Source organism: Coregonus lavaretus, assembly GCF_964263955.1.
Source record: "Coregonus lavaretus genome assembly, chromosome: 14".
NCBI lineage: Eukaryota > Metazoa > Chordata > Actinopteri > Salmoniformes > Salmonidae > Coregonus > Coregonus lavaretus.
In genome coordinates this window covers 27,378,077-27,405,133 of record NC_140001.1, presented here as the reverse complement: position 1 = coordinate 27,405,133, position 27,057 = coordinate 27,378,077, and the positions used below count along the sequence as shown (strand labels likewise).

The 27,057-nt window shown below is 44.2% G+C and overlaps 2 protein-coding genes across 2 annotated transcripts in view; one reads left to right on the top strand and one right to left on the bottom strand.

The window, feature by feature from the left end:
• Positions 1–18,573, top strand: part of LOC311141730 (putative E3 ubiquitin-protein ligase HECTD4) — a 59,610-nt gene extending 41,037 nt beyond the window's left edge. The window contains exons 53-75 of the mRNA XM_084177161.1: positions 627–763; positions 884–1,044; positions 1,153–1,334; positions 1,516–1,721; positions 1,838–1,968; positions 2,097–2,302; positions 2,899–3,078; positions 3,286–4,685; positions 4,795–5,002; positions 5,098–5,321; positions 5,486–5,631; positions 6,058–6,161; positions 6,305–6,428; positions 6,726–6,916; positions 7,118–7,264; positions 11,584–11,703; positions 11,798–11,953; positions 12,066–12,169; positions 12,433–12,654; positions 12,948–13,114; positions 13,291–13,486; positions 14,845–15,067; positions 16,128–18,573. Of these exons, the coding sequence (XP_084033287.1) occupies positions 627–763; positions 884–1,044; positions 1,153–1,334; positions 1,516–1,721; positions 1,838–1,968; positions 2,097–2,302; positions 2,899–3,078; positions 3,286–4,685; positions 4,795–5,002; positions 5,098–5,321; positions 5,486–5,631; positions 6,058–6,161; positions 6,305–6,428; positions 6,726–6,916; positions 7,118–7,264; positions 11,584–11,703; positions 11,798–11,953; positions 12,066–12,169; positions 12,433–12,654; positions 12,948–13,114; positions 13,291–13,486; positions 14,845–15,067; positions 16,128–16,264 (5,072 nt within the window). The 3' untranslated portion in view covers positions 16,265–18,573. The remainder of the gene's footprint in view (positions 1–626; positions 764–883; positions 1,045–1,152; positions 1,335–1,515; positions 1,722–1,837; positions 1,969–2,096; positions 2,303–2,898; positions 3,079–3,285; positions 4,686–4,794; positions 5,003–5,097; positions 5,322–5,485; positions 5,632–6,057; positions 6,162–6,304; positions 6,429–6,725; positions 6,917–7,117; positions 7,265–11,583; positions 11,704–11,797; positions 11,954–12,065; positions 12,170–12,432; positions 12,655–12,947; positions 13,115–13,290; positions 13,487–14,844; positions 15,068–16,127) is intronic.
• A 3,651-nt stretch (positions 18,574–22,224) lies between these two features.
• Positions 22,225–24,630, bottom strand: LOC311141067 (L-serine dehydratase/L-threonine deaminase-like; the record flags this gene model as incomplete). The annotated part of the gene is made up of 6 exons (XM_084176345.1): positions 22,225–22,424; positions 22,548–22,672; positions 22,801–23,028; positions 23,660–23,891; positions 24,062–24,101; positions 24,472–24,630. The coding sequence occupies 6 exons, from the start codon at positions 24,628–24,630 to the stop codon at positions 22,225–22,227; spliced, it is 984 nt and encodes a 327-aa protein (XP_084032471.1).
• Positions 24,631–27,057: the final 2,427 nt, after the last annotated feature.

Here is a 27,057-nt window from a genome sequence, read left to right as displayed (position 1 = left end):
AGTAATGTTTACATTTTTAAGCCAATTTCCTGCAGTTCTACACATTTCTCCATGGAGCTTAGAGAAAATGTGGCAGTTTTAACACTGCAATTCTATGCATTTTGCATTGGCTAATGCAGTGTTATTTTGCTCAAATGTAATAACAAAATCAATACTTCTAAGTTTCTTGTTTTTGGAATTTTCAGTTTTCCCTTATTGTCTAGCTTTTATGTTAGTGATTGCTAGTTCTCAAAGATTATAAAAATATATATATAGGTCCATTATCTTTTCTATATAATTTATATCTGGTTTAAGTTTACACTGAAATAGTTTTTCCATCCAGAAATTGTATTTAAAAAAACAATTTGCACTGTTTTGACTTAGGCGACCTGAAAGAATGCTTAGGCGGCCCGCCCAAGGATTTCAATGGCAGAAAAATCCCTGCATTTATGTCACATCAACTTTGACCCTTACTTTAAATACGTTAGTAAACACAGGAGTTTTCCCGATAGCTGGTTTAAACATTAACAGAGCACTATTTTATTTTTAGCATTTTTGTAATATAGATGCATAAACATTATCATTATGAACACTGATATGCTGTAGTGTTACCAGGCTTTGCCCTTACATATGTGTCCTCTTCTCAGGTTTGACGGTGGTCATCCGCTGTCCAGACAGCAACAACACCAACAGCACCACAGGCGGAACAGCCCTGCCCAAGTTTGCCATCCGAGGCATGTTGAAAACATTCGGCCTGCACGGAGTGGTTCTGGACGTGGACTCTGTGAGTGTAGAACACCTAACTTCACACTGCATAGAAACAAAGCGATTAGAAGTTGAGCTTTGTCTCTTTTGACAGTGTGTCAATGGTCTCTCTCACTCATTACTGTGTGTGTATGTCCAGGTGAATGAGCTGGTTCAGGTAGAGACGTACCTGCGCAGTGAGGGGGTGCTGGTGAGATACTGGTATCCCATTGAGATGCTGGAGCGCCCCCCTGCTGGATCCCGCCGTACTGCTGCCAATGGCCTTGTCAATCTAGACAGCAGTAACATCCAGATCCACAGGTAACACACAGACACTAACACTTACACTCCAACACACACGTACACACATTCTGAAATAACACATGGCTAAGAACTGTAAATCATCCTCCGTGGCCTGCTGTGTTTCAGGGAGCTTCTGCGCTGTGAGAGTGCCCTGGCTAGGCTCTACTGCCGCATGGCTCTACTTAACATCTTTGCCCCCAAGAGCCCCCACACCTTCACCCGCCTCTTCCATATCCCAGCCATTCGAGACATCACCCTGGAACACCTGCAGCTGCTGTCCAATCAACTTCTGGCTCCGCCTCTGCCTGGTAAGTGGACTTTCTCTAGATGAGATGATAATCCATAGAAAATAATGGGTTAAATAGAATAAAGTTAGAACAATTAATGGAATAAGAAGGTCTACACTGAAATATATGTTTAAGTGTATGGAGTGATTTGGAGGAGCTCTTTCCATGATCTATGTGCTGTGTTGTTCTCTTTGTCCTGCAGATGGCACCATCAGCTCCAGCTCCATCCTGCTGGCCCAGTCTCTACTCCACAACCTGCAGGGCCAGAGCTGCTCTCCCACAGACCTGTTCTACCAGGGCAATGCACAGCCCATCAGGGAGTGGCTCACCGTGGCCATCACCCGTGCCCTGCATCAGGGGGAGGAGAGCCTGCTGGAGCTCACCAAGCAGATCTGCTGCTTCTTACAGGTTAGCTCTGGATTAACTAATGACCCGAGTCTGTGGCTCAATGTATATTTCCCCAGGGACGAAGATCTTTTGCTTTTAACATAGTTAATCTTGATTTCCCTTGTTCCGTTATGTAGAATGCACCAGAGCAGTTCATCTCAGAGGACTTCCCGGTATCAGAATCAAAGGTCAGCATGGATGTCAACTTCCCGGGTGCTGCCTTCGTGATCGTCTCCTGCAAAGAGAGCCAACTAGGCTGCCGCAAAGAGTGAGCTAATTTAACACAATTACCTTTATCTAAGTTAAACCCATTAACTTTGATGACCCTAGATGTCTTGCAGTTGAGGTTAGTGACCCATTTTCTACCTCTCTCTCTTGCCCTCTCCCCCCCACTAGCTCCTCCCTGTACAAAGCCCCATGGGCGCGGGTCATGGTTTATGGCCTGGGTCACAAGGTGCGCAGGAACGGCCAGCTCAACCTGATGGAGGCGGTGTGCTACCCTCTGGATGCCTCGCCCTCCAACACAGGCCTCACCCCCCCTCCCACCACCAACCAGTACCCCACTGTCATCATCCCCACTGACAAAGTGCACATCAAACTGGGTGAGTGCTTGATCTCCCCTAGTCCTGACTTACAGTAATAGCTTCTTTCAGCATGTGTATGTTCTAAATAGGCACAATTATCGTATAATCGTGTTACCGACAATAACCGTGAACAAAAATAATAATAATAATGTCTTAATACATTAATTTTAGGAAAAGGGGGATTCAACTTCATATTCAAGTAGATATTGTTTACCCAATAGCAGTTTGACATTTTTACATGAAGTGGGTAAAGTTGGTAATAATTTACGAGCAGAACAGCACAGTTGGGAGGAGAAGCTTCATTTCCAAAAGTTGCAAGAGGTCAAAACTATTTGTTTTTTAAACCGGGGTGTCACCAAAACTGTGTTGTATTCATTAGGTATGTCGTAGCTAATTTTCAAAGATGTATTACAAGCTAACAATTATGACAATAACCGTGGCCATTTCAATGACAATTACCGGTAATCACTACCCAAAATTCCATAATCGTCACAGCCCTGGTTCTAATTGTTTCTTTCTGTTTAACATGATTAACATGTATTTATAATAGCTTGTGTATGTTTCACTGTCTCTCTCTCTCTCTCTCTCTCTCTCTCGCTCTCTCTCTCTCACAGGGGTGTCGCCCCCTCCTGGTGCGGTGCTAGTGCTGCACTCCCTGCCGCTGGAGTTCCCCCTGGCCATGGCGTTTGCTGAGCAGCTGCTGACGTGGGAGCTAGGTGGGAGCAGTGAGCGCTCTGAGGAGGAGCTGGACACTGTGCCCTCATCTGTGCTGCTGCAGGTAGTGGAGCTGCTGGGTAGGTGCTACACTTCCATAAAATCTATTATCTTTGAAATGTCTGCATCCATGGCCATTAGGTGTCCAACATGTCTGAACATTATTTCCATAACCCTCAGTCCCTTGTTGTGACTAATATTGCATCCTGTTTTGTGCTTGACAACAAGTTGGTCTCCATTTTTAAATAGTTTATTTTACCCCTCTCTCCCTGTCTGTGGTGTTCTAGGTGGCTTGTTATGGACCACAGATCTGGCCCCCTGCATCAAGGAACTCTCCTTCCACCTGCTCGCTGAGCTCTTCCGTAAGATCCACCACCTGGAGCAGCGGAAGAGCCCTGCAGGCCTGTCCAGCTCCATCGCCCTGCTGCTCAACCCCTGCCTGGCTGTGCTCATGGCCCTGCAGACGGAGCTCCGCAAGCTGTACGACCGGGAGACCCAGGGCTGGGTGGCTGCAGGGGCCGGAGCAGGGGGCTCCTCTGGCGGTGGTGGCCTGGCTCTGGGGGCCGAGCAGAGCAGATTCTCCACCTACTTTCACGCCCTGATGGAGGTGTGCCTGGCTGTAGCTGAGGTCACGCTCCCCCACAATGTGGGGTGCTCAGGAGTGGGAGCTCTGTCCTCAACCAGTGCCCCTAACCTCAGCGACTCCTCCTCATCCTCCTCCTCCTCCCCAGGCCAGACCCCCCAGAGCCCCAGCCTGCTCTCCAAGCGTAAGAAGGTGAAGATGAAGAGGGAGCGTGCGGCAGCAGCAGTGGCGGCAGCCTCAGGGAAGAGGGGTTCTGCTGGAGGGGCTCGTCTATCAGAGAGCGACAGTGCCCTGCTCAACATGGCTGGTAGTAAACCTGAGGACATGCTGTGGTTCCACCGTGGCCTCACCCTGCTCATGATCCTGCGTCACCTGGCCAACAAGGACCCCCAGGGGCTGAGTGTTACAAATGATGCTGTGACTGACGCCTGCCAGGCCCTGGTGGGACCTACCGCTCACAGCCGCCTGCTGGTGCTCTCTGGCATCCCCACCCACCTGGAGGAGGCTGTGGTGCGCAGCGCCATCCGCAGGGCCTGCAACGCCCACGGGGGGCTCTTCAAGGATGAGATCTTCATCCCCCTGCAGGAGGACGACCCAAAAAAGTCCAAGGCAGGAGCCGGGGTGTCCACCCCTCTGGATGGCAAAGCAGCCCCCGAGCCTGAGCGTCCCTTCCCCAGCAACGGGAGCAACGAGAGCCCAGACAGCTCCAGCAGTGTGACTCCAGCCATGAGTGTCTCAGCCTCTGCCTCCACGAGCCAGACCTCCATCTGCAGCTCCTCTCAGGGGGGCGTGTCCCGCACCGCCAGTGAACTCTCTGTGGACCAGGATCTGCTGGCTGCCCCACCTCTCACCCCCGCGGCTGCAGCCTCTGCCATCCCCTCCCCACAGCAGGGCCCACTTGATCCCCACACGGTGTCCAGCCAGGAGAGCCTAGATATCTCCCTGTGCAGCACGGGGAGCCTGGGCAGTCTGGGCAGCCTCGGGGAGCCTTTGGACAGCGCAGAAACAGCCTCTGTTTCAGACGGGGGCTCCATGTACACGGTCACCTCTCTGGACAGCAATGCCATCTTGGCCCGGCCCATTAAGGGCTATGCTGTCATAGAGGTGGGTCGCGTACATGAAAACGTAATATATTGTTGATTGTTTTTTTGTTTGAGCTTTGATGGAGACATACTTGCATGTCCTTCCTCTGTTGTGCATATGCTCAATCTAGGTTCGCGCCCGGGCCAAAGTAGAGAAGATCCGCGCTAGCCTCTTCAACAGCAGTGATTTGATTGGCTTATCCAGCCTGGAGGGTGAGGAGGAGCTGATGGAGATGACTAATGAGGAGATCCTCACAGCCTCCAGTGTCAACCAAAGCCTGTTTGACACACAGGGTAGCTCCGCCCTCGAGGACTACTTCCTGGACAAGTCTCTCAGAGGTTGGTAGTAGTATACTCTCTACCTAGGTTTAACCACCTGTACTCTACCAATACTGATAAAGGGGTCATAATCTTTTCTCCTCCTATGTTCCCAGGGGACAAGTTGGTGCCAAGTGCGCGAGATGTGCTGACGGACATTTATAAGAGTTGTGTCCACTCAGAGCAGATGCTGAGCCTCACGCCAGCCAAGCCTGTCAAAGTGTCAGACATCTACCTGAGCAAGGAGCAGATCAACTCCCAGACTCCTGGAAACCTCCTCCACGTCTTCTTCACTCACATACGGCCGCCTAAGAAGGTGCTGGAGGAGCAACTGACGCAGGTTGGTACACCACCCATGAGAGTGCTTGAACACACAACTTTTAATATAGATATTATATGCTTAATTGAGCCTGCTTCATCCACATGATTACACACACAGGCACACACTCACATATATATGCATCTGCACCCATGTTTGTCTGAGCATTGTTATATGTTCTACAGATTCTGCGTAAATATGGCACCCCCAAGCCTAACAAGAACAAATACAGTAAGGCGGTTAAGGAACAGCACGCATGCAAGGTGGTGAGCACCAAGAGACCCATCACCAAACCACCAACCAAGGAGAGGTCTGTGCTCAACAGTGTCAGGTGAGTTTTGGCCCTCACCACACACACAATGCCACCCTGAAAGCCATTTTCCTAAATAGTTTCCACCCACACTTGAAATTAGAGGCTTGGTAATTGCAGAAAGTAATGGGTTTCAAAATTATACTCCCCCCTAAGATCCTTTTCTCAACGCTTCCCACGCTCAAATGTGTTACTTAAATAGCGAGTCTTTTCAAATTAACTTCTCATATTTAGAAACACAGAATTGCAATAAAAACTCTACCCTGTGGTTTCTTCATCCACTTATAGAAGGAAAATGGAGAGTGATTAAAGTTGGCTTATTATGCATAATCATCATATCAAGACTCATTCAGTATGCTGCCATGTCATCCATGACATGTGTCAGTACTCATTAAGACAGACATTTTCCGTTGGCCCCTGTCCCTGACTTCTTTCCATGTCTATCAGGACTGCATTGAGTGAGAAGAAGAGTGTACTGAAGCCCAAGTCCCCTGAGAAATCCAGGCCTGATGAGAAAGAAACAGAGAAATCTCCTGCCAAGAAGCCTGAAGGTACTGACCACCATGTACCCTCTCATGTTACCTATCTCTCACTGGAGTTGATTAAGATTTCCCTCAAGTTAGAATTTAGATGACTGTGTAAATTCATGTATTTATATATGTATAATCTCCTCCCTCACCCTTCTCTGACATAGTCCCAGAGGAGAAGTATCTGACTCTGGAGGGCTTCCATAAGTTTGCTGTGGACCGGGCCAAGCAGGACATCCGTAGCGTGTGGAGGGCCATTCTGGCCTGTGGTTACGACCTCCACTTTGAAAGGTGAGCTTGGTGACACACCACCTAGGTCACATTCTAAGCAGAGTGGGGAACGGAAAACGCATGACTGGAGCAGGTTGTACACTTTCAGAGCATGGAACAGACTGTGACTGTTACGTCAACACATCACATGATGTACTCGTAAGAATAATTTTTTTTTTGAATCATCTGAATCACACACTATACTGCACTGTGCAGTGTGTAATCAGAGAAAGTCAGCTGGTGTAAGATTAAGCCATATTATGTATGAAGAGGATCTGTTCATATCTAGTGGCTGTTCCCCTTCTCTTCTGTTTCCAGGTGTACCTGTATAGACACGCGTCACGCCCAGAAGGCTTGTAGGAGGTGGAGTCTGGAGATGGACGTAGCATTGGTTCAGTACATCAACAGGCTGTGTGGTCACCTGGCTATCACACCTGCCAGGCTGCACCCCCACGAGGCCTACCTGGAGCCCAGTGACATTGCTGACCCACGCGTGGCCTGTCTCCTCAGTATGTGACCTACTCACTGACAGACCACGTCATCAGTTTACACACACAAGCTATTTTTACATGTTTGTATGGTATTGAATGTCAGTAAACGTGATTGTGAGCGTTTGTTTACATGTACATGGTTAGTGGGTGGGTGTGTGGATGGGTATGTGTGTTGCTGTGTTCACATTTCCCTTCTCTTTGATGTGTGTGTGCGTGTAGATGTGCCTGTGGAGAGCCTGCGTCTACGCTTTGCTCTACTGCAGTCTCTTAACAACTCCCTGGAGAGTTTCTTCCTGCCGCTGGTGGAGCTGAGACAAACACACACCTACCAGAACAGCATCGCAGCGCTGCTCTGTAGGGCCAAAGGTGACACACACACACACACACACACACACACACAATAATAACATCTCAGCTCAGGTCAAAGGCACTCAGCAACAGTGCGCTGTATGTGGGTCATTTAAGGAATGGTGTTGTATCAGGACATTGACCTATTGGTAAATCTTTAATACGTTTTACATTGTGACTAGCTCTGGGGGTGTATGTGGGGCATATGAACTAGAGGTCTTCATGGGTCAAAAAAGTTGGACACGTTCCGAAATGGATCCGTAGCTTTCGTACCCGACCCGATATGCGTAAATACATTCTTAATTTTTTCGGAGAACCGTTCCAAATGGACCCGAGGACGGTCAGACCCGTTCCGAAAAGGACCGTAGAAAACAGACCCATGCTGGTTCGGATGCGAGAGACCCGTTCAGATCCAAGAGTAGAAAAAGGGAGAGAAAGAAACCTCCAACTGGGCGCTGCCAGCGCCATCAATAAACAACAATATTGGCCAAAAGATCCACAGTTAATTGTCCTTAAACTGCCTATAACAAATTAAAAATATATATATTTGTTGTTTCGATGTGTGCCATATTAAAAACTTTATAGTGTTATTGTTTTTTACTTTCCTAAAACAATAATTGTCTACCTCACGGTTCAGCTGTCGGAGATTTGACCGCTAAATGCATCAGGGCATTGCATTTGTTATAGGTGTTGACTATATGATATTCATATTTTTTTTTAAATGATGTTAACCCTCTAGTGTCTAAGCCCTGTCTAAGCCGGGGGAGGGGTTCTAAGATAACATGGAATTGTTTTAAGATGGTCATACCAAGGATTATTTAGCTATTTAATTTAGAATTTAAAGACACCTTAAGGTATATATACAGCGGGGAGAACAAGTATTTGATACAATGCCGATTTTGCAGGTTTTCCTACTTACAAAAGCATGTAGAGGTCTGTAATTTTTATCATATGTACACTTCAACTGTGAGAGACGGAATCTAAAACAAAAATCCAGAAAATCACATTGTATGATTTTTAAGTAATTCATTTGCATTTTATTGCATGACATAAGTATTTGATCACCTACCAACCAGTAAGAATTCCGTCTCTCACAGACCTGTTAGTTTTTCTTTAAGAAGCCCTCCTGTTCTCCACTCATTACCTGTATTAACTGCACCTGTTTGAGCTGCACCTGTTTGAACTCGTTACCTATATAAAAGACACCTGTCCACACACTCAATCAAACAGACTCCAACCTCTCCACAATGGCTAAGACCAGAGAGCTGTGTAAGGACATCAGGGATAAAATTGTAGACCTGCACAAGGCTGGGATGGACTACAGGACAATCGGCAAGCAGCTTGGTGAGAAGGCAACAACTGTTGTCGCAATTATTAGAAAATGGAAGAAGTTCAAGATGACGGTCAATCACCCTCGGTCTGGGGCTCCATGCAAGATCTCACCTCGAGGGGCATCAATGATCATGAGGAAGGTGAGGGATCAGCCCAGAACTACACGGCAGGACCTGGTCAATTACCTGAAGAGAGCTGGGACCACAGTCTCAAAGAAAACCATTAGTAACACACTACGCCGTCATGGATTAAAATCCTGCAGCGCACGCAAGGTCCCCCTGCTCAAGCCAGCGCATGTCCAGGCCCTTCTGAAGTTTGCCAATGACCATCTGGATGATCCAGAGGAGGAATGGGAGAAGGTCATGTGGTCTGATGAGACAAAAATAGAGGTTTTTGGTCTAAACTCCACTTGCCGTGTTTGGAGTAAGAAGAAGGATGAGTACAACCCCAAGAACACCATCCCAACCGTGAAGCATGGAGGTGGAAACCTCATTATTTGGGGATGCTTTTCTGCAAAGGGGACAGGACGACTGCACCGTATTGAGGGGAGGATGGATGGGGCCAGGTATCACGAGATCTTGGCCAACAACCTCCTTCCCTCAGTAAGAGCATTGAAGATGGGTCGTTGCTGGGTCTTCCAGCATGACAACAACCCGAAACACACAGCCAGGGCAACTAAGGAGTGGCTCCGTAAGAAGCATCTTAAGGTCCTGGAGTGGCCTAGCCAGTCTCCAGATCTGAACCCAATAGAACATCTTTGGAGGGAGCTGAAAGTCCGTATTGCCCAGCGACAGCCCCGAAACCTGAAGGATCTGGAGAAGGTCTGTATGGAGGAGTGGGCCAAAATCCCTGCTGCAGTGTGTGCAAACCTGGTCAAGACCTACAGGAAACGTATGATCTCTGTAATTGCAAACAAAGGTTTCTGTACCAAATATTAAGTTCTGCTTTTCTGATGTATCAAATACTTATGTCATGCAATAAAATGCAAATTAATGACTTAAAAATCATAATGTGATTTTCTGGATTTTCTCTCACAGTTGAAGTGTACCTATGATAAAAATTACAGACCTCTACATGCTTTGTAAGTAGGAAAACATGCAAAATCGGCAGTGTATCAAATACTTGTTCTCCCCACTGTATATATTTTTAAAAGCAACAAATTGTTGGATGAATTTGGCGTTACTGCTATTAGCCAATATAAACGCATTGAATAACAGATTCACTCAATAGATAGTCCCCTAAAAAATCTAAAGGAAGTTTGTTCTGAAGTGTCTGTCATAAATCTGAGAGATATAAGCAGATCAGGAAACATTTTTTTAAATATATATTTTTTATGTATTTATCTCTATATTTTAGGCACTAAACTATCTCCATATATACTTCCATGCATTTTTTAAACTGGTACTGGGGACCTTCAGACAAGTCTTGTGAGGCTTGTGGGCGTTCTTGAGCAAAACGGAGAACACCATCATGTTCGTGAGAGTCTTTCAATAGAGTGGTCAAATAGTTTGTAGGCTAAACTTTCAATAGTTTGTAGGCCAAACTGTTCGGACACCACATAAGATTTTGTGAGAAGACAGATTTTCGTGGATGTCTCATGGTCTGAGAAACACAGCTCTAGCTCTGCCACCTTTCACCGCAGATGCGGAAGGGCGATATCGGCGGATGCGATGGATTGAGACGCAGCCCATGCAAAAAAAAAACCTAGCCCTAGAGCGACTGAGAGAAAGATGGAGATATCATGCCGCCTTGTTCCTGACATCGACAGATTTCTTTATACTTATCAGATAGGCTACTACTGCTATACATATATAGGCGTACAGAAGGGGGCTTATTCGTTAATTTTCTATCCAAATATTTTTTTATACAGTTGAGCATTATATTGTTAGATTAAAGGAGTAACTCTGGTAGGCCTTCCTCACCTCAAGTTCAACTGTCGGAGTCAGTTGGAGTGCCGTTGCGCATTGCCTTCATAGGCCTGCAGTAGCTAAGCCTAATGATAGCCATAGCACTCCAAACCTTCACAAAGTTGCTTAACTTTATTCGGGTAATACCAAAAGTAAGTCAAGTCATTGTTTATAGGGGAAATACGAACAGGTTATTTTATTGTATTGTGGCATTCCAATTAAGTTTAGCATCTTTCCCTCTTTGGTTTTTCCTTTTCATGGTTTGAATGCGAGTAGCATAGTGGGCCTACTGGTAATTTTATTATATTGTGGCAAACACATTACAGCTGGAACTTAATTTGGACAACGAAAATGTCTCAACAGAATAAAACCTTCAAAAACGTTTTTAACAGGCTAGGCCTATATTACGGCTATAACCATCAAAGGTGATTGCTTATTGTAGGCCTACCCAAAAAATGACAGCAATAGGCTAATACTATTTATTTTACAACAGGCCTACTTTTAACCTTAAACTAAATACAAAGCACAAAATGAAAGAGACAACTTGATTTAGCCAATGAAAATGTCTCAACAAAATAAAAAATAAAAATAAAACTTTTTGCATAGGCTATTTAAATAACTGGTTTAGATTATTAAATAGGCCTATAATAATAATAATAATGATTTACAATGATAATAAGAATAATGACTAAACAATTGATGATAAATAAATGAAAGGTCGAAAATTGCATCAAACCTGAATAGCGAGTTGCACACAGTCTATTTGACCACGCCAATATTATTCTCATCTTTGTCCACTATAATATTAAAACGTCCCTGAGGACATTTCCCGTGTCGGTTTCTTTTCACTCTACTCTTTCTTCTCCAACTTTGGTTTTACGTCAATGAAAAAGCACTCTATCTTCGCAATCAACAGTAGCCTAGGCCAAGGTCCCTTTTACCTACTCACTCTCTCTCTCTCTCTCTTTTGCTCGGGTCTCGGGTTGGATCTCTGAATTTCGGGTCTGTTGAAACTGTGAAGACCTCTAATATGAACTGGATTAAAGCAGAGTCTTGCTGACCTTCCACCCATTCTACCTCCACCCTATCTCTATGCAGGCCTGGTGTTCTATGATACCAAAGTGATAGTGATGAACCAGGTGCTGAACGCCACAGTACAGCGAACTGCAGACCACGCTGCCCCCGAGATCACGCTGGACCCCCTGGAGATTGTAGGAGGTGAGCTCATAGGACAAGCCCAGAGTCCTGTTTTATGTTCATTCACGTTATGCCCTCTACTTTGAGTGTTGATGGTGTGTGTGTGTTTCTCCAGGAGAGATCCCTTTGTCAGAGAACACCTACTTTTGCCAGGCGGCACGCCAGCTGGCCTGTGTGCCATCGTCCCAGCTGTGTGTGAAGCTGGCCAGTGGAGGAGACCCCACCTATGCCTTCAACATCCGCTTCACTGGAGAGGAGGTCCACGGCACCAGTTAGTATCAACCTTCTTCCCCTAACATTGTCCTCTAGGAATTAGCTCTAGTGTTTGATCAGACTGAAGGTGAAACACTGTCTGTTGACCCCTGACCTCTGTGTCTCCCCAGGCGGCTCCTTCCGTCATTTCCTGTGGCAGGTGTGTAAGGAACTCCAGAGCTCCGCCCTCTCCCTGCTGCTCCCCTGCCCCAGTGTAGCAGCCAACCGCAACAAGGTACTGTACAGTGACACGCCCATCTGCCTTCTCCCTCAGTATGCCCTGGTTGCAGCACCCTTTTAACACCAGGGAGAAAAGAATGTCCAAATAGTTTGTGTACATTTGTATTAATCCTGCTCCCAACAGTATATACTAGGAGTATAAACCGTGTCTAGATTGCAAACCAGTTGAGCACTGCATGGGCAGTGATCACTGCATTACTGAAGAGTCTAGAAGAGTCTAACTTGATTGTGGTGCTTTTGTGCCGTTTTATTCCAAAGGGGAAGTATATTCTGACGCCCTGTCCGATCAGCTATGCGGAGGAGCAGCTGTTGCACTTCTTTGGCCAGCTGTTGGGCATCGCCATCCGGGCAGACGTGCCCCTGCCCCTGGACCTGCTGGGCTCCTTCTGGAAGGGCCTGGTGGGCGAGCCCCTGGACCCAGAGCAGGACCTGCAGGAGGCCGATCTGCTCACATACAACTACGTCAAGAAGATTGAGAGTGTAAAAGAGAGTCATATAGACAGTCATATGGGCAGTGTTGTTTTCATTGAAACATGTAATGTAGTGACTCCTCTTTCTGGAAAAAGGACAGGTGTTTTGAAAGCTCTGACCAGAAACAACCAATCAGTAGCCTATTGACCAATCCATTTCTACTGTAACTCCATACGGTCACCGCTGACCCTGCTTTCTACAGTTCACATCCAGACTGTAGTTTCTCCATTCCGCTGTCCCCCCTTTTCCCCAAGGTCAGTGTTCCATTGACCTCTACACGACCCTTGCCTTCTGCCCCCCAGGTAAGTGAGGAGGACGATCTGGAGGCCCTGTGTGCAGAGATCTCGTCCCAGTACCACTCAGGAGAAAGCCCCGACTCCCCCAGCCGGCCCTGCTGCACTTTCACCTACATCACAATGACCGGAGAGGAGGTGGAGCTGTGCCAGGGGGGACACAACCTCAGTGTCAGGTACAGGGACATTCTGCCTCTATGGCCAGGGGACTTGCTGAGTTCATATGGGTCTCTATTGATGTACTCTGTGATTCCCTTTAGCCATCAGTTCTTCTCTAAAAATAATTTTGCTCATGTAATCTACAGTACTTTCTGACTTTGACAGAATGTGTTATCTCTGTTTAACCCTCTAGCTGGGAGAATAAGGATATGTATGCGCGGGCATTGCGGGGCCTGCGTCTGCAGGAGCTTCAGAATGTGGAGTGTATGACAGCGGTGCGAGCTGGCCTGGGCTCCATCATCCCCCTGCAGTTGCTCACCATGCTCAGCCCCTTGGAGGTGGAGCTACGAACCTGTGGCCTACCCTACATCAACCTGGAGTTCCTCAAGGTAGCTAACGCATACACCCCACACCCTGCCACCTCAAACCTACTGTACACATCCCCTTCTAAAACCCTAGGACACTCCAATCATCACTCCACCATCCTCATCCTGATCCACCACTAAGAATGAATAGTCACAGCCAGGGCTCTAAAGTGCGACCAGTTTGGTTGCATATGCGACACAATATTTTGTTGTGCGACCTGTAGTTTTACTTTGGGACACCAGTGCGACTTACAGAAAATCCAATACAAAATTAAATGCGTAACAATATTTCGCCGCAACACTCTTCTCTAAACGGTTCAAAAAAGACAGGCTGCCTCCCATGGCTGCTTGCTTCCAGTGCCCAGGCCACACACACAAGCCTCGCCCCATGGCACCCAAGCAGGCAGCACACAGTTCCTCCACACTGTTTATTCTCTCAGCATGCTGTCAATTCATGCACTCAATATATTCTTCCAAAACAAGAATGATGCTGCTTTCCACGTTGCTTCTAAATATGAATCCACGTTTTCTCTATTATACTTTTCATTTGTGTGTCTTGCTCTCTGCAAAATGCGAGTTAGTCTAAGGAAGTTGGCATGTGCCAAAAATAATGCTAATCGCTAATGCTTATCGCTAACTAGCTAGTGGCTAGCTAAATGCCATTTAGCTAAATGCACTAGCTAGTACAAAGCAAATGTTAGCTCTAATACGGGTTGCTACTGGTGGTGGTGTAGATCAGCATGTTTGTGCAACGGCATGTTCTGAATCCGATAGCCTATTCTAAATTGTTTGTCTAAATGCAACATCTATTCATATGTGTTTAGAGCCCCCTGGGAAACACTGACCAACACTTTATGTTCCTACCTTACCCTCCTACCTGACTTTTTCATTTGTTGTCATGCCAAACAACACCAACCATGGAATTAGAATAATCATTCTGTTTCTATGATTTCAACAGTTCACCTAAGTGTTTTGATCTATATCGCAAATCAAATTGCAATATTTGGTTAAAGAAATCACAATTCTATTTTTTGCCCATATCGTGCAGCCCTGGTAAGTTGACCAGTATATGCTAACTTTTGGTGGCACAGAAAGAAAGGAAAAGTGATATTTTCCTCAGGAGATGTGCTTCAAAAGTAAGTAGGATTCATATAGGCCCAATGTAGGCTGTATCTCAATCAATTAAAACATATATTTTTATAGTGCTCCTAAATTCTCTAAGGTAGGAGCACCAGTGCTACAATATTTTGTATTTTATTTAATTTTCTGTTCACAGTATAGAGTAATGAGAAGAATCACTATATTTTTGCAGAGCAGTAATAGTGAATGTCTTTATCATTGTCACTCTTTTGCCTGAACCCCTGTTACCTCTCCGTCTGTAGGCCCACACCATGTACCAGGTGGGTCTGATGGAGACAGACCAGCACATTGAGTTCTTCTGGACTGCCCTGGAGATGTTCACCCAGGAGGAGCTCTGCAAGTTCATCAAGTTTGCCTGTAACCAGGAGCGCATCCCCTTTACCTGCCCCTGCAAGGACGGGGGCCCGGACACCGCCCACGTACCCCCCTACCCCATGAAGATCGCCCCTCCGGACGGGGCAGCAGGTAAGTGCCGGGAAAAGTCAGTGTGTGGTGTGTGTGTCATAGAGAGAGAGAAGGTGTAGTGGGACAACAGACATACAAGTCAAAGCCACGTGTGTTGCTATCTGCTTGTTGTCCTCAAACACTGTCTTCAAACCTTGGACATATTGAACATTTTGTTTGCTATTTTTACCCTTCCTGGATTTATTATGTCTGTAAATTAGTAGGGGTTGTTCTATGGGGAAAAGATACAGAGCGCTTTTCTTAAAACTAATTACGTCCGACCTCTGCTGTGTGTGTTAGGCCTACTGTATAGCCTTAAAATAAGGGAACTGTTTATCAGCTTGTAGTTTATCAAACTCCCAAAAACATTTTATACCCATGTCAGACTCCAATCACAACAGTATGAACAGTACATTTTAATTAGAGCACATGTAGCTTCCATAGATAAGAGGTAGGTGTCCCTAAACAAGATAGCCTGCTTCTGTTCCAGGCAATAACAATCAGACTATGGGCCATTATTACGTTTACATTTTAGTCATTTAGCAGACACTCTTATCCAGAGCGACTTACAGTTAGTGCATACATTATATATTTTTCCCCCTGTGGGAATCGAACCCACAACCCTGGCATTGCAAACGCCATGCTCTACCAACTGAGCTACATCCCCTGCCGGCCATTCCCTCCCCTACCCTGGACGAAGCTGGGCCAATTGTGCGCCGCCCCATGGGTCTCCCGGTCGCGGCCGGCTACGACAGAGCCTGGATTCGAACCAGGATCTCTAGTGGCACAGCTAGCACTGCGATGCAGTGCCTTAGACCACTGCGCCACTCGGGAGAACATGGGATTGATTGAAAATAACTTTCTAGACTGTACATAATACTCTACGCAGAGCTTAATTTGAATATGGTAGAAGTGCACTTGAGATGTTTAATGTTTTAAAGGTTATATTATACGTGACATTTCCACCTGCAAAATCTATGAAGAAATATAGTTTATGCCTAAAATATTACATGTCGCTCCTTTAATGTTTTTAGATGCTTTTTCTTCCTGCAGTATGTTTACCTATTTGTGTGTTTTCCAGGTTCGCCAGACTCCCGCTACATCCGGGTAGAGACCTGCATGTTTATGGTGAAGCTTCCCCAGTACAGCTCCCTGGATGTGATGCTGGAGAAGCTGCGCTATGCCGTCCACTACCGTGAAGACCCTCTCAGCGGCTAAAGGGACCTGATGGATGGAGTACAGCACCTCCATATGATGCCATTCAACACCAACCATACTATTTCTTACCCATACAGCCCCACCCTCTTACATCCCCACTCCACATCCCCCACCCACCTTTACCTTCAACCCACAGAACAGAAGGCCAACCTGCTTCACCAAGAAGACACTGAAGCTTTTCCTTTTTCGGCTTGTTTTATGTTTGGCTTTGTACCAGCTCTTCATTTCAATAACATTGTAGTCAGGTTGAGCCTTTCAGGAGTTCAGCCCCACTTGCCTTGACACTGATGTTGGTGTCTCTTCTGGTTGCACTGAGTTTTGGAGTGACATTGAGGTGACTCTTTGATCTCTACACACAGTGGGAGGGAGCTGTGACAGGGCACATACCATTTCTGTTTATAGGGAAAGCTACTCTCTCTTCCACCTTATTTCCCCTCATTTTTCTTTATTCTTCCTATCCTCCCTCTCTTTCAGAGGTCCTTGCTGTTCCCCTCCCACTCCCTACCAGAGGGGACTATCTTTCTAAGGCATGCCTTTACCACAAGCACCTCCTCCTCAAAAAGGGGAGGCTCTGTGTGAAAAGGGAACCCTAAATATTCCTCTGGAATGGGTTGAGTATTGTTTGATGTTTGAGATAGAAGTCTACTTAATATCCAAAATGAACTCTATGATGCTGCCTATTTATTACCAGTTCAGCTCTCTGCATTCAAAATGTTGACAAGCGCTGTATAGGTCATTATATAGTTACTGCCTGTAAAGTTGGACTGCTAAAGGACAAAACTAACTATCTGCCTATATATACGATGAATATATTTTATTCAAGTCTATTAAGAGGGTTATATAAGTCATGTATAAAGTCATATTAATCTATTAAGTTGCAGTTTTGAGTTAAGGTATCCTAGTAGCTGTGGCAGAAGGGTAAGGTCACGTACACTGAAGCTGGACTACCAGACTAAAGCTCTACCTGGTTGCCAGATCTGGCCTTCTGTGTTGCTAGATCTCCTATACTTGCATTTCAGGTTGCGAAACCTGTGTTGCTTTGTGAAATTGGAGGGAGATATTCTCCCGAGCTGCTCTCCCACACTGCTTGTGTGCTACTGCTACTGAATCTGTGCTGAATCCCCCAGCCCAACACACAATCACACACCAGGGGGTCGAATTCACTTTAGTTTTGCCTTTTTAGAGATTTCCTGTGACGAATGAGCAGGATTGCTGTTGGGTTTTTAGTTTTATTTGACCCATAACCAAAATGTTTTAGTTGTGTAAAGACTTCACAGAATAAAAAATGTAAATAGACTTCTATGTTATATTTGATGGCAGTTTCTTTGAATTGCTGCATCACTTCACCAATTATTTTTTTGTTTTGCTCTGCGCTATTCTTCCAGGGAAAAAATATTATTTAAAAATGAGCTAACTAGGATATTCTGTATTGGATATCCAGTTTGTTGGGTTTATTTTTTGTACTTTTTTTTTTTTTTTTAATTACCAGTAATATATCACCTTAATGTCTTGCTGGGCCGGATTACTGAACAAGCACCCCCCCACACACACACGCACAACAACAACAAAAAATAGCATATGATAGCAAAATGTGTAGAATTGCAGGAAATTAGCTTAAAAACTGGAAAATCTTCTCTCAGCCCCTTGGCAAAAAGTGTAGAATTGCAGGAAATTAGCTTTAACATTGAAAACATTTTATCTTAGCCTCATGTCAAAATGTGTAGAATATAATTAAAAACTGCAAATTTTTCTCTGCACCATGGCAAAATGTGTTGAAATGCATTATGTTTTTGGGGATGTCGGTGCCCCGGGGCCCCAAATGCAGTAGTCTGGCCCTGATGTCTTGGAACTCAGATGGATTCTGTCACTCATTCTCTTCTGCTCCATGGTGAAACATGTTTTCTTGTGTGAGTTAAACAGCCATTTGACTTGGATGGGACTTGAAGAACACAACGAGAGCTACAACAAAATATTGAAGATGGATGTTTGGATTGCTCGCCAATTTAGTTTTGGTTTTGTTCTTTTAAAGGGTAAACCGCTGCTAACAAGGATGCTCTTTCTATTCCTACGAGGAGTAGAAGAGACCATTAAAAAGGACATATCCATACAAAGAGGTGTTGAGATAAGAATGTGTTCTGTACATTTACTTGATATTTATTACAATTATTTATGGTTGCATTAAATTAACTTTTACTGTCTTACCTCTGCACATCAGAAACATAACACAGATCTCTAAAATGCACTATAGAGGTAAAGAATAAGATGGCGTTTGAGATTTCTGTGTCACAATAAAACATGTCTTGATGTAAGCATGTTGTGTTGACTTATTGCTGTTGTGTCAGGACACACGCTCAGGGAAAAACAAAACAAACATAAGACAGGCACTGGACTACAACCCACAAGGAAAGAGAATATCCTGGCAAGAGGCAAAAGCCCTCACACTGAAAAGAGTGAAGTGGTGAGCCATGGTGGACGCCCCTACGCTCCCAAGGAGGTCAAAAGGATTAAGTCAGTATTTTATATATTATAATTTCTTCTATTTGAGTGTTTTCCCCCCAGCCACATTCACTGGCATTTAATCAGTGTAAATCCACTTAAACTGCCAGTCTTTGCTCAGTTGTGTGTTTGCCATAGGCTATTCTATCAGATAAATTGTGATGCTTTTCTTCACGCATCAACAAAACCTCAAGAGTTTACCGAAAGGGTGTTGGAAGATAAAGGATCTGCTTATCTTGTGTCCCCACAGACCATTGTGTGAAAGGCTGGGTGCTGACCATGACAGATGAAGCTGGCTACTCTGCTGTGTGTTTTATCTAAGGGTCCTAGCTAGTCCCAACTCCAACACGTGTTACAACACCCCAGCCTGCTATAAAAACCGGACACCTTTTCAGAGCAGCAAGTGCCAGGCCAGTTCCAGCTGGATCTGTGCCTGTCTGACAACTCAGTCACCCTTCTCCACCCTTTGGTACGCTACACATTGTGCCCTGTCACAGGCTATATAAAGCCCAGACTGCATGTATCTTGGGCTGCATGTGAGGAATTCTGAGAATGTTTTGTGCCGGGACTCTTAAGGCAGTTTGGGTCATTTGAAAGGGGGAAGGAAGCCTGTCGTCAGAGGGCCTCTTTCACAGCTGGCTGATCACCTCAAGACCCAGGGCCTGCTGCCTCCTTTTTAACGACCTGCCAGCCAATGAAGAAAGAGAACTGGGTCACAGCCCTCAATAACCGGCCAATTGGATGAGGGAAGGGGGGGAAAAGTTTGACTTCCAGTGTATTCCGTCATCTCAGGCAGGGACACAGATAAGATTAGAGGAGCAACAAGGCCCGTATTGACCTGGCCAAACCACATTCTCACTAAGTGTAACCATCCAAACGCAACTCAACATTTTACATCATTGTGTAACATGAGACAGCACAGGTGTTTGGCGCTTCCCAGTTCATTAGTAATGTCACTAATTCGTTTAAACAAGTTATCATTTTCCTTTTGGGGGTCCTAAGCGAGATTTGGTTGCGGGCATTTTAAAGTGAATTTCCTGCAGTTTACTCATTTTGACATGGGGCAGAGATTTTCTTCACAATTTTATTACACATTTCATGCAATTCTACTTATTTTTCCATTGGGCAGAGATACTTTTTTGCAGTTTTAAAGCAAGTGTTCTGCAGTTCTACACATTTTGCAATGACTTATGCCATGTTAGTCATATCTGAGTGAGCGTGACTAACAAAATCAATGAGTTCAGGGCCCCTGGGTAGGCGCCCTGCATGCCCGGCCGGTATTCAGCCATGATTACTACAAGTTTAGATAACTGGCTAGACTAACTTACCAATCAAAAAATTGTTAGCTGACATGGCTAATTGAGTGACTGTCAGTGACTGACAAAACAAGTTAAAAACTGCTGATGAAAGTTAGAAGTCTCAAAGGATTGTCACATTTGTGATTTACTAGCTGTAATGCAATGTCCTTGGCCACTACCACATTAAGGCTTATGCTGTTTATATACCGGTGAATACAAAAATAATGGTGATTCCTTTTTCCCACATCAAGCACTTAAATGATATTGGGTGATGATGTATTCAAATACATTAGGTATTTGATTTCAGACGCTGAACCCTCAATGTCGTATGATAATTTCTCTCTTGCAAAACTACAATGATGTCTGATTTTGGGTGACTGAAGCCTCCATAATGATGAAAATGCATTTTTGTATGTGTCTGTGTGCTGCAGCATCAATATTATGGCAACTGTTTTTATATTTGACAAATAGCCTAAAGCTTTATGTATATTCAATGGCAGACTATACTATAACGATAAATGACAGTGGCCTCTAAAAGTGCCTTCCGTTTTCTGCACCATCTTATCAAGGGCATAAGGAAAACTCTCCATTCGAACTGGTCATTTATAAGGGTTTTATGACCCTGTAAATTGAGGGATCTTAGAGGACACCTGAAACAAATCCTGACTTGTCAAGATGATCTATAAGATAATATTGATTATCATAACTGTTAAGCTAGACATGTCGACATAGTTTTGCAGTGTAACATGCCTTCTTACTAGACACTTTTGTTATGTCATACCATAACTGGTTGTGACCAGATATCACCAAATGTCCCTTTATAAGACTGACTGTAATTACACTGTCATTCAATTTCACCTGGCATGGTTATTTGCAAAGTTCATCTGGCATGGTATGGTGTTGCTTTGGTACAGCAACGATAAACAGTTTAAAAAGCCACTTGTCTTCCACAGTGGTGGTCATGGATAGGTCGGTGATAGGTCAAGCCTTCAAATGCAGAGTGCTTCAATATATCATCTTTAGGATTGAACCCCTGACCTGCGGTGAACCATATGACTGGCCAATTAGATGCATTTCATGTCTGACATGGCTATTGTTCACAATTTCATCCAATAATAATAATAAATAGGTGATGGTAAGAATGAGAAGTTTCAGTTTAATTTAGTTTAATTTAATTTAGTAGTTTTTATTTATTTATTTGCACACAATAGAACAATGAGTTGAGAAAGTTGAGAAACCCATGGTGGATTTATAAATAAGCCTAACCATAATCTAAATAGTAAATTCATAACACAGATTATAAGAAAAGGTGTTCCAGACAGGATATTCAGGAAAAATAAATATAATTTATTTTTAAATATCACTCATACAGTACAAAAGGGGGTGAAGAAAATACAACCAATTGTATATTTTGCATGAACATAAAACATGCTAAATACAAACAACAATACGACTCTACTTGATTAACTTTAACCCAAGAAGTGAATCATCTAGGTCAGGGGTATTCAACTCTTACCCTACGAGGTCTGGACTACTACTGGTTTTCAGTTATATCTGATATAACTGCACCCATCTGGTGTCCCAGGTCAAAATCAGTCCCTGATTAAAGGGGAAGAATAATTTTTCAAAAGCAGTGGAACTGCCTTCGAGGTTTAGAGTTGAGTTGGAGGGATCTAGGCACAGGAAGCTGCTGAGGGGAGGACAGTTCATAATAATGGCTGAAATGGAGTCAATGGAATGGTGTTGGATATCATTCCATTAATTCCATTCCAGCCATTACTATGAGCCCGTCCTCCCCAATTAAGGTGCCACCGGCCGCCTGTGGATCTAGGTTATTCAATTCAAAGACTACTACTGCCAGATCAGTAGACTATCTGTATGCCTATCAATGCGTATCTATCTTAGCATTAGGCTATTGATGAATCCATAGTCAGTTAATCCTTCAGTCTCAGCCCCTCTCAGGAGTTCAAGAGTACGCCTATACTGAACACAGTCTGGAATGATTTGGCCCCATGGAGTTCATGACTTCTGTTCGGATGCCCTTATTGGTAGTGCCCAATGGAGTAGGGGAGCTACAACTGGAAGGATCGGGGTAATAGAGGAATGGCGTGATGGAAAAGGCTAAGCAGGACCCAAAGCCATCTGTCTGTCTGTCTGTCTGTCTGCCTAGCTAGATGACATGCCCAGCTGCTTCTTCAGTTTCTGGAGCTGTTTCATGCTGATGTTGTTGCCTCCACACACTACGATCACCACAGGTCCCAGGTCTCGCGCCAGCTTGCCCTCCTTCTGCAGTCTTGGGATGATGTCACAGTACACAGCTGCCAGGGCAGCGCCACACGCAGGCTCCACCAGGACCTTCTCATCGTCTGGAGATGGAGGAGGAGGAGGGAGAAATAGGAATTTAGTATCAGAGAGGCTTGTGGGCATGTCTAGGTATAGTAATCATATGACCCTCTACACAGCTGTAGCCTATTGTATGTTATACTCACCAACAAAGCGCTCAACAGCTTTGACAGCCTCCTGGTCTGTGACCAACTCGGAGTAAACTGTGTGTTCGCCAGCAAGTTTCAGGGTCTGTGCAGATACTCTTGTCAGGCCCAACGTGGTGGCAATGCTGTGGAGATGAAAATGATAGAATTGTTGTTGTGCACAGGGCTCGCATTCTTTTTTTGTGCGAAAATATGACTGTTTGGCTGTAATGTTTCAGTGACTCTGGTCTCTCAGTGTGAGGGTGACTCTTACCTTGTGATCTCAGGCAGAGTGATCAACTTCCCAGCCATCATAGCAGCATTGAGACTGTGTGCCCCCACAGTCTCCATAGCTATGACTGGAACATCGTCCCAGCCGGCGCGGCGCAGTCCTTCGACAACCCCATTCATGAGGCCTCCACCGCCAACAGACAACACCATCGCCCCAGGCTTCTCTTGCAGCTCGGACTCCAGCTCCTTCACCAGAGACGCGTGGCCCTCCCTACACACAAACATTGAAAAGAGATTGAAAAAGTGAGTTTTCAGTTTACAAAACACATCATGATGCATTGCAAAACAGTCCTTTGAATCTGCTTTGTATACAGCGTTCTATGTTGGCTGGAATGGAACACTAGCAATCTTTCAAACTTAGCTATGTTGTAAATCGTCCATGAAAAGACATAGGCTGCTGGTTCCATTATAATGCTGCTGATAACAATGAAGTGTATTCAGCTGAGGTGTATAATTAGTGTTTGGCTATGAAATAAACCATAAACATCTGGCTGCCAAAAAGGGTTCAGTAACCTTGTAGAATTAAATTATGTGAAATCCCTCCTCTTGTTAACACCAGCACAAAATTGCATGATAAGATATCCTTCTACATTCTGCCAATCATCCTATCATAGCACAAAGCACGATAACACTCAGGACCCAACACATCATAAATGTACATAACAAAATATGCCTTAATGCCAAGTTTCATTTGGACTGGAATAGAGTGGAATGTTTCTTATCCCTTATCAGCTTTCCTCATCATTTCATGGAAGACTCTTACTATTACTAAGATTACACACACAGGTAATAGGGCAACACTGATGTTGCGGAAGTGTATTGATATGGTATCTGTCACTCACCAGATGAGAGGGTCATCAAAGGGAGAGATGAAGATCCATCCAGGGTTGTTGGCCACAAGCTGTTGTCCATATTCAATGCTCTCATTCAGTGCCTTGCCATGAATGACCACATTGGCGCCCTCGTCCCTCAGCCTCTCCACTGTAGGTTTGGGGGTGACACTGGGCACAATGATTGTGGCAGGTACACCAAGTTTACGGGCAGAGTAGGCAGCGGCCATACCAGCATTTCCTCCTGTGATGGAGCAATGATATCGGCCACTTTAGGAAAATGTATACTATACAGAGAGTGCTTGTCTGAAAGATCCCATAAGCATATAGAATTCTGAGATAATTATATGCTTCTTGTATTGTGATAAAACATTTAATGGTGATTTCAAGGTAAGGCTGTGATTGGTTGCTCACCTGAACAGCAGACGAATCTCTCGCAGCCTCGCTCGGCCCACTGAAAGACAACAAAGAGCACATGACATGACTCACAGTTCTGTTCCCCTTTACGAGAAGAGCTCAAGGACCACACATTGAAAATCCTGCCCCCCCTCCCCCACATTGCCAAGACAACCCAGTGTTCAGACTTGGACTGACCTACTCAAACTAGTCTGGACTGGTCCTACTGGGAACATGCTATATATATACAATCCCCCTCACCATCCACACCCCCAACCCACTACCCCATGTTGTTTTGCTGCGTACTAGCACAACCTATTATGTAATACCATCACCCAGTCTTATCACAAGCACACCCTCCCTCCACCCACATCCTTTTCCTTTCCTAACTCATGAGCCTAATCTGTAGGTATGGGTGATTCACTCACTGTCTTGCAAAGGTGTCCAATGCCCCTGATCTTGAAGGATCCTGTGGGCTGGGATGAGTCAAGCTTCAGGTAGACAGAGGTGCCTGCCACTTTGGTCAGGGCAAGGCTCTCCCTCAGTGGGGTGGCCACGTGAAGAGCTCTCTCCTGTGGGTTCTTCATTTCTCTAGCTGAGGACAGACAAGTTGAGGAATTAATCTATGTTCCAAGTGTGAACAATGGACATGTATACACAATTAATTCACTATATTTCAATAATTCAATAACTGTATACCTTACTTAAAACAATAAAAACATTGGATAACAAAAAATATGTATATACTGTATAACTGTGAAGGAAGAGCTTAACATCAATAAACTAAGTTCATGCACTTAGTGTTAATTCACAAAGATCAGCAGTGGATCCAAGCATTAGAGGATGAGCTCCATATCAATGAACATCACCCTCATTGAAGGTTGAGTTCAATATCACTCTATTAGCACTACAGAAATAACATCAATATAAACCTATATAAGCAAGCAAGGGAGTAGACTGCCCTTGTCTAAGATAAAATACAAACTTAGGGATGAATACTGAAGAAGAAAAAAACTGGTGGTAAGTGTGTCTTATAACAACCAGACAGGTGCTTATAATAGCATAATTAATTACATTACTATTTCTTACTACAAATTAATTCTTTATTATCATAATTTTATTTAAAAGCACTTACAACGTATAAAATCACTGACCCTATAAATAGAAAATATGAATCAGTCAAACAAGCACATCTGTTTCAGGTTTTAAGACCAAGACAATCAAAGCAAGAATAATTTTCGAAACGTTTTACTTCACCTTAGTAGACTTCTGTTTTAGAGTAAAATGCTAACTTCTCAATAGTCAAGTACAGTGGGAGAGTAGACAGTTCCAGTAGAGGTTTCCCTGATGAGAACTAGACGGTGGATTTATACCTACAGTAGAGGGCTAGGCAGCAGCGACCTCCCTCTGCAACCAATCACCATTGGGCACTCCTCCGCTGTCACAACCCCCCGAATTCCTTTAGACTAGACAGGTGGGGATGTAAGACCTTATGCCACCGAATATGGAATTTGACCCCCTTTTCCTCTAATAAGTAGGCCTAAGTATAAGACAACATAATATATTGTATATTTCTGTCAAATGTATTGATTTAGGATACCAAGGTGATGAGATCAAATTGATTAACTAATATGATCACCTTGACCTCTACATTTCAGCAAAATAGGACTTTATTATAATGAAGCAGATATATCTTTGGAAATTAGTATAAATAGTAACTGTCCTGCATATTAAGATACATTATATTTAGAGTTGCTGGGACAATAGGAACTGTATCATAACTCTTAAATGGGCACCTGAACTTACATCATACCAGGCCTACATTATGTAATAGATCAAACAGATACAAAAATGTTAATGCTGAAATGATGATGCTCAGAATTTGTATAATGGAAACAACGTTATACTCGCCTAATTTCCCCTCCCTATAGTAGGAGAATACCCATTACAAAAGGAAAGCTTTTATTCACCAATGCACGCTTGTGTCTCTGACGGTGTGTAGCCTAATACAGCAATGCATTTCTTAAGAGCATGATATAGAGTCTATTTAACTTTGATATGTTGCAAGAGGCTATTTTACTGTGAGTTGTCCAATCTGGACAGCGAGATTACGGTTCATACGGATCATTCATTCATTTATTTTCAGCATGTTGCCTACAGACAATTTTTACACGGTGTCCTCTGCTCTGGCTTGTTGCAGGGGTCTACACCATCGGCATTGCCAAAAGAGTCGCACCTATTTTGACTGCTCCGCACTACCAAAAGCGGCGGGTTCGACTGTGACATATCCACGAGTGGAATCTGCTCAGCGGCAGCAAATGTCATGTTGACAACTCAAACCTGCCTGATCCGAATCTAAGCCGGATCAGGCAGGTTTGAGTCGTCGTCAACATGACATTTGCTGCCGCAAGGATATGCATTATAACAAGTATATTCACAGACATTTTTGCTGAAAAGAAATGAATGAATGATCCCTATGAACCGTAATCTCGCTGTCCAGATTGGACAACTCACAGTAAAATAGCCTATTGCAACATATCAAAGTTAAATAGACTATATATCATGCTCTTAAGAAATGCATTGCTGTACACTATTTAACTAATTGCAATCACATAGCACCAACATATTTTAGACCAAGCATTATCTTTAAAGTTATGCATGGACCTCTAAATACAAACATTGAAATAAAGTTATTCTATTCTATCAAATAACATCTGAAAATGGTACTAAATAATGGAAGAATAACAGACCTACTACACTAGGCCATTCAACGATTACGCACATTAATGCAGTCTTCCACAAAGCATTTCCTGTCTCAGCATAAAATGTATGAGTCTGTCGATGAACTAGAAAAAAATTAACATGTTGGTGGAGACGTGATCAATGTCTAAAATCACAACTCGTTATGTGCAGTTCGAATTAGGTAAACGCCGCACACTTCACGTGCGTCTGGAGAGGTTCATGGTCAGAGGACAAAATATAAACAATCACTGCCAACTGATGGGCATTCTGTC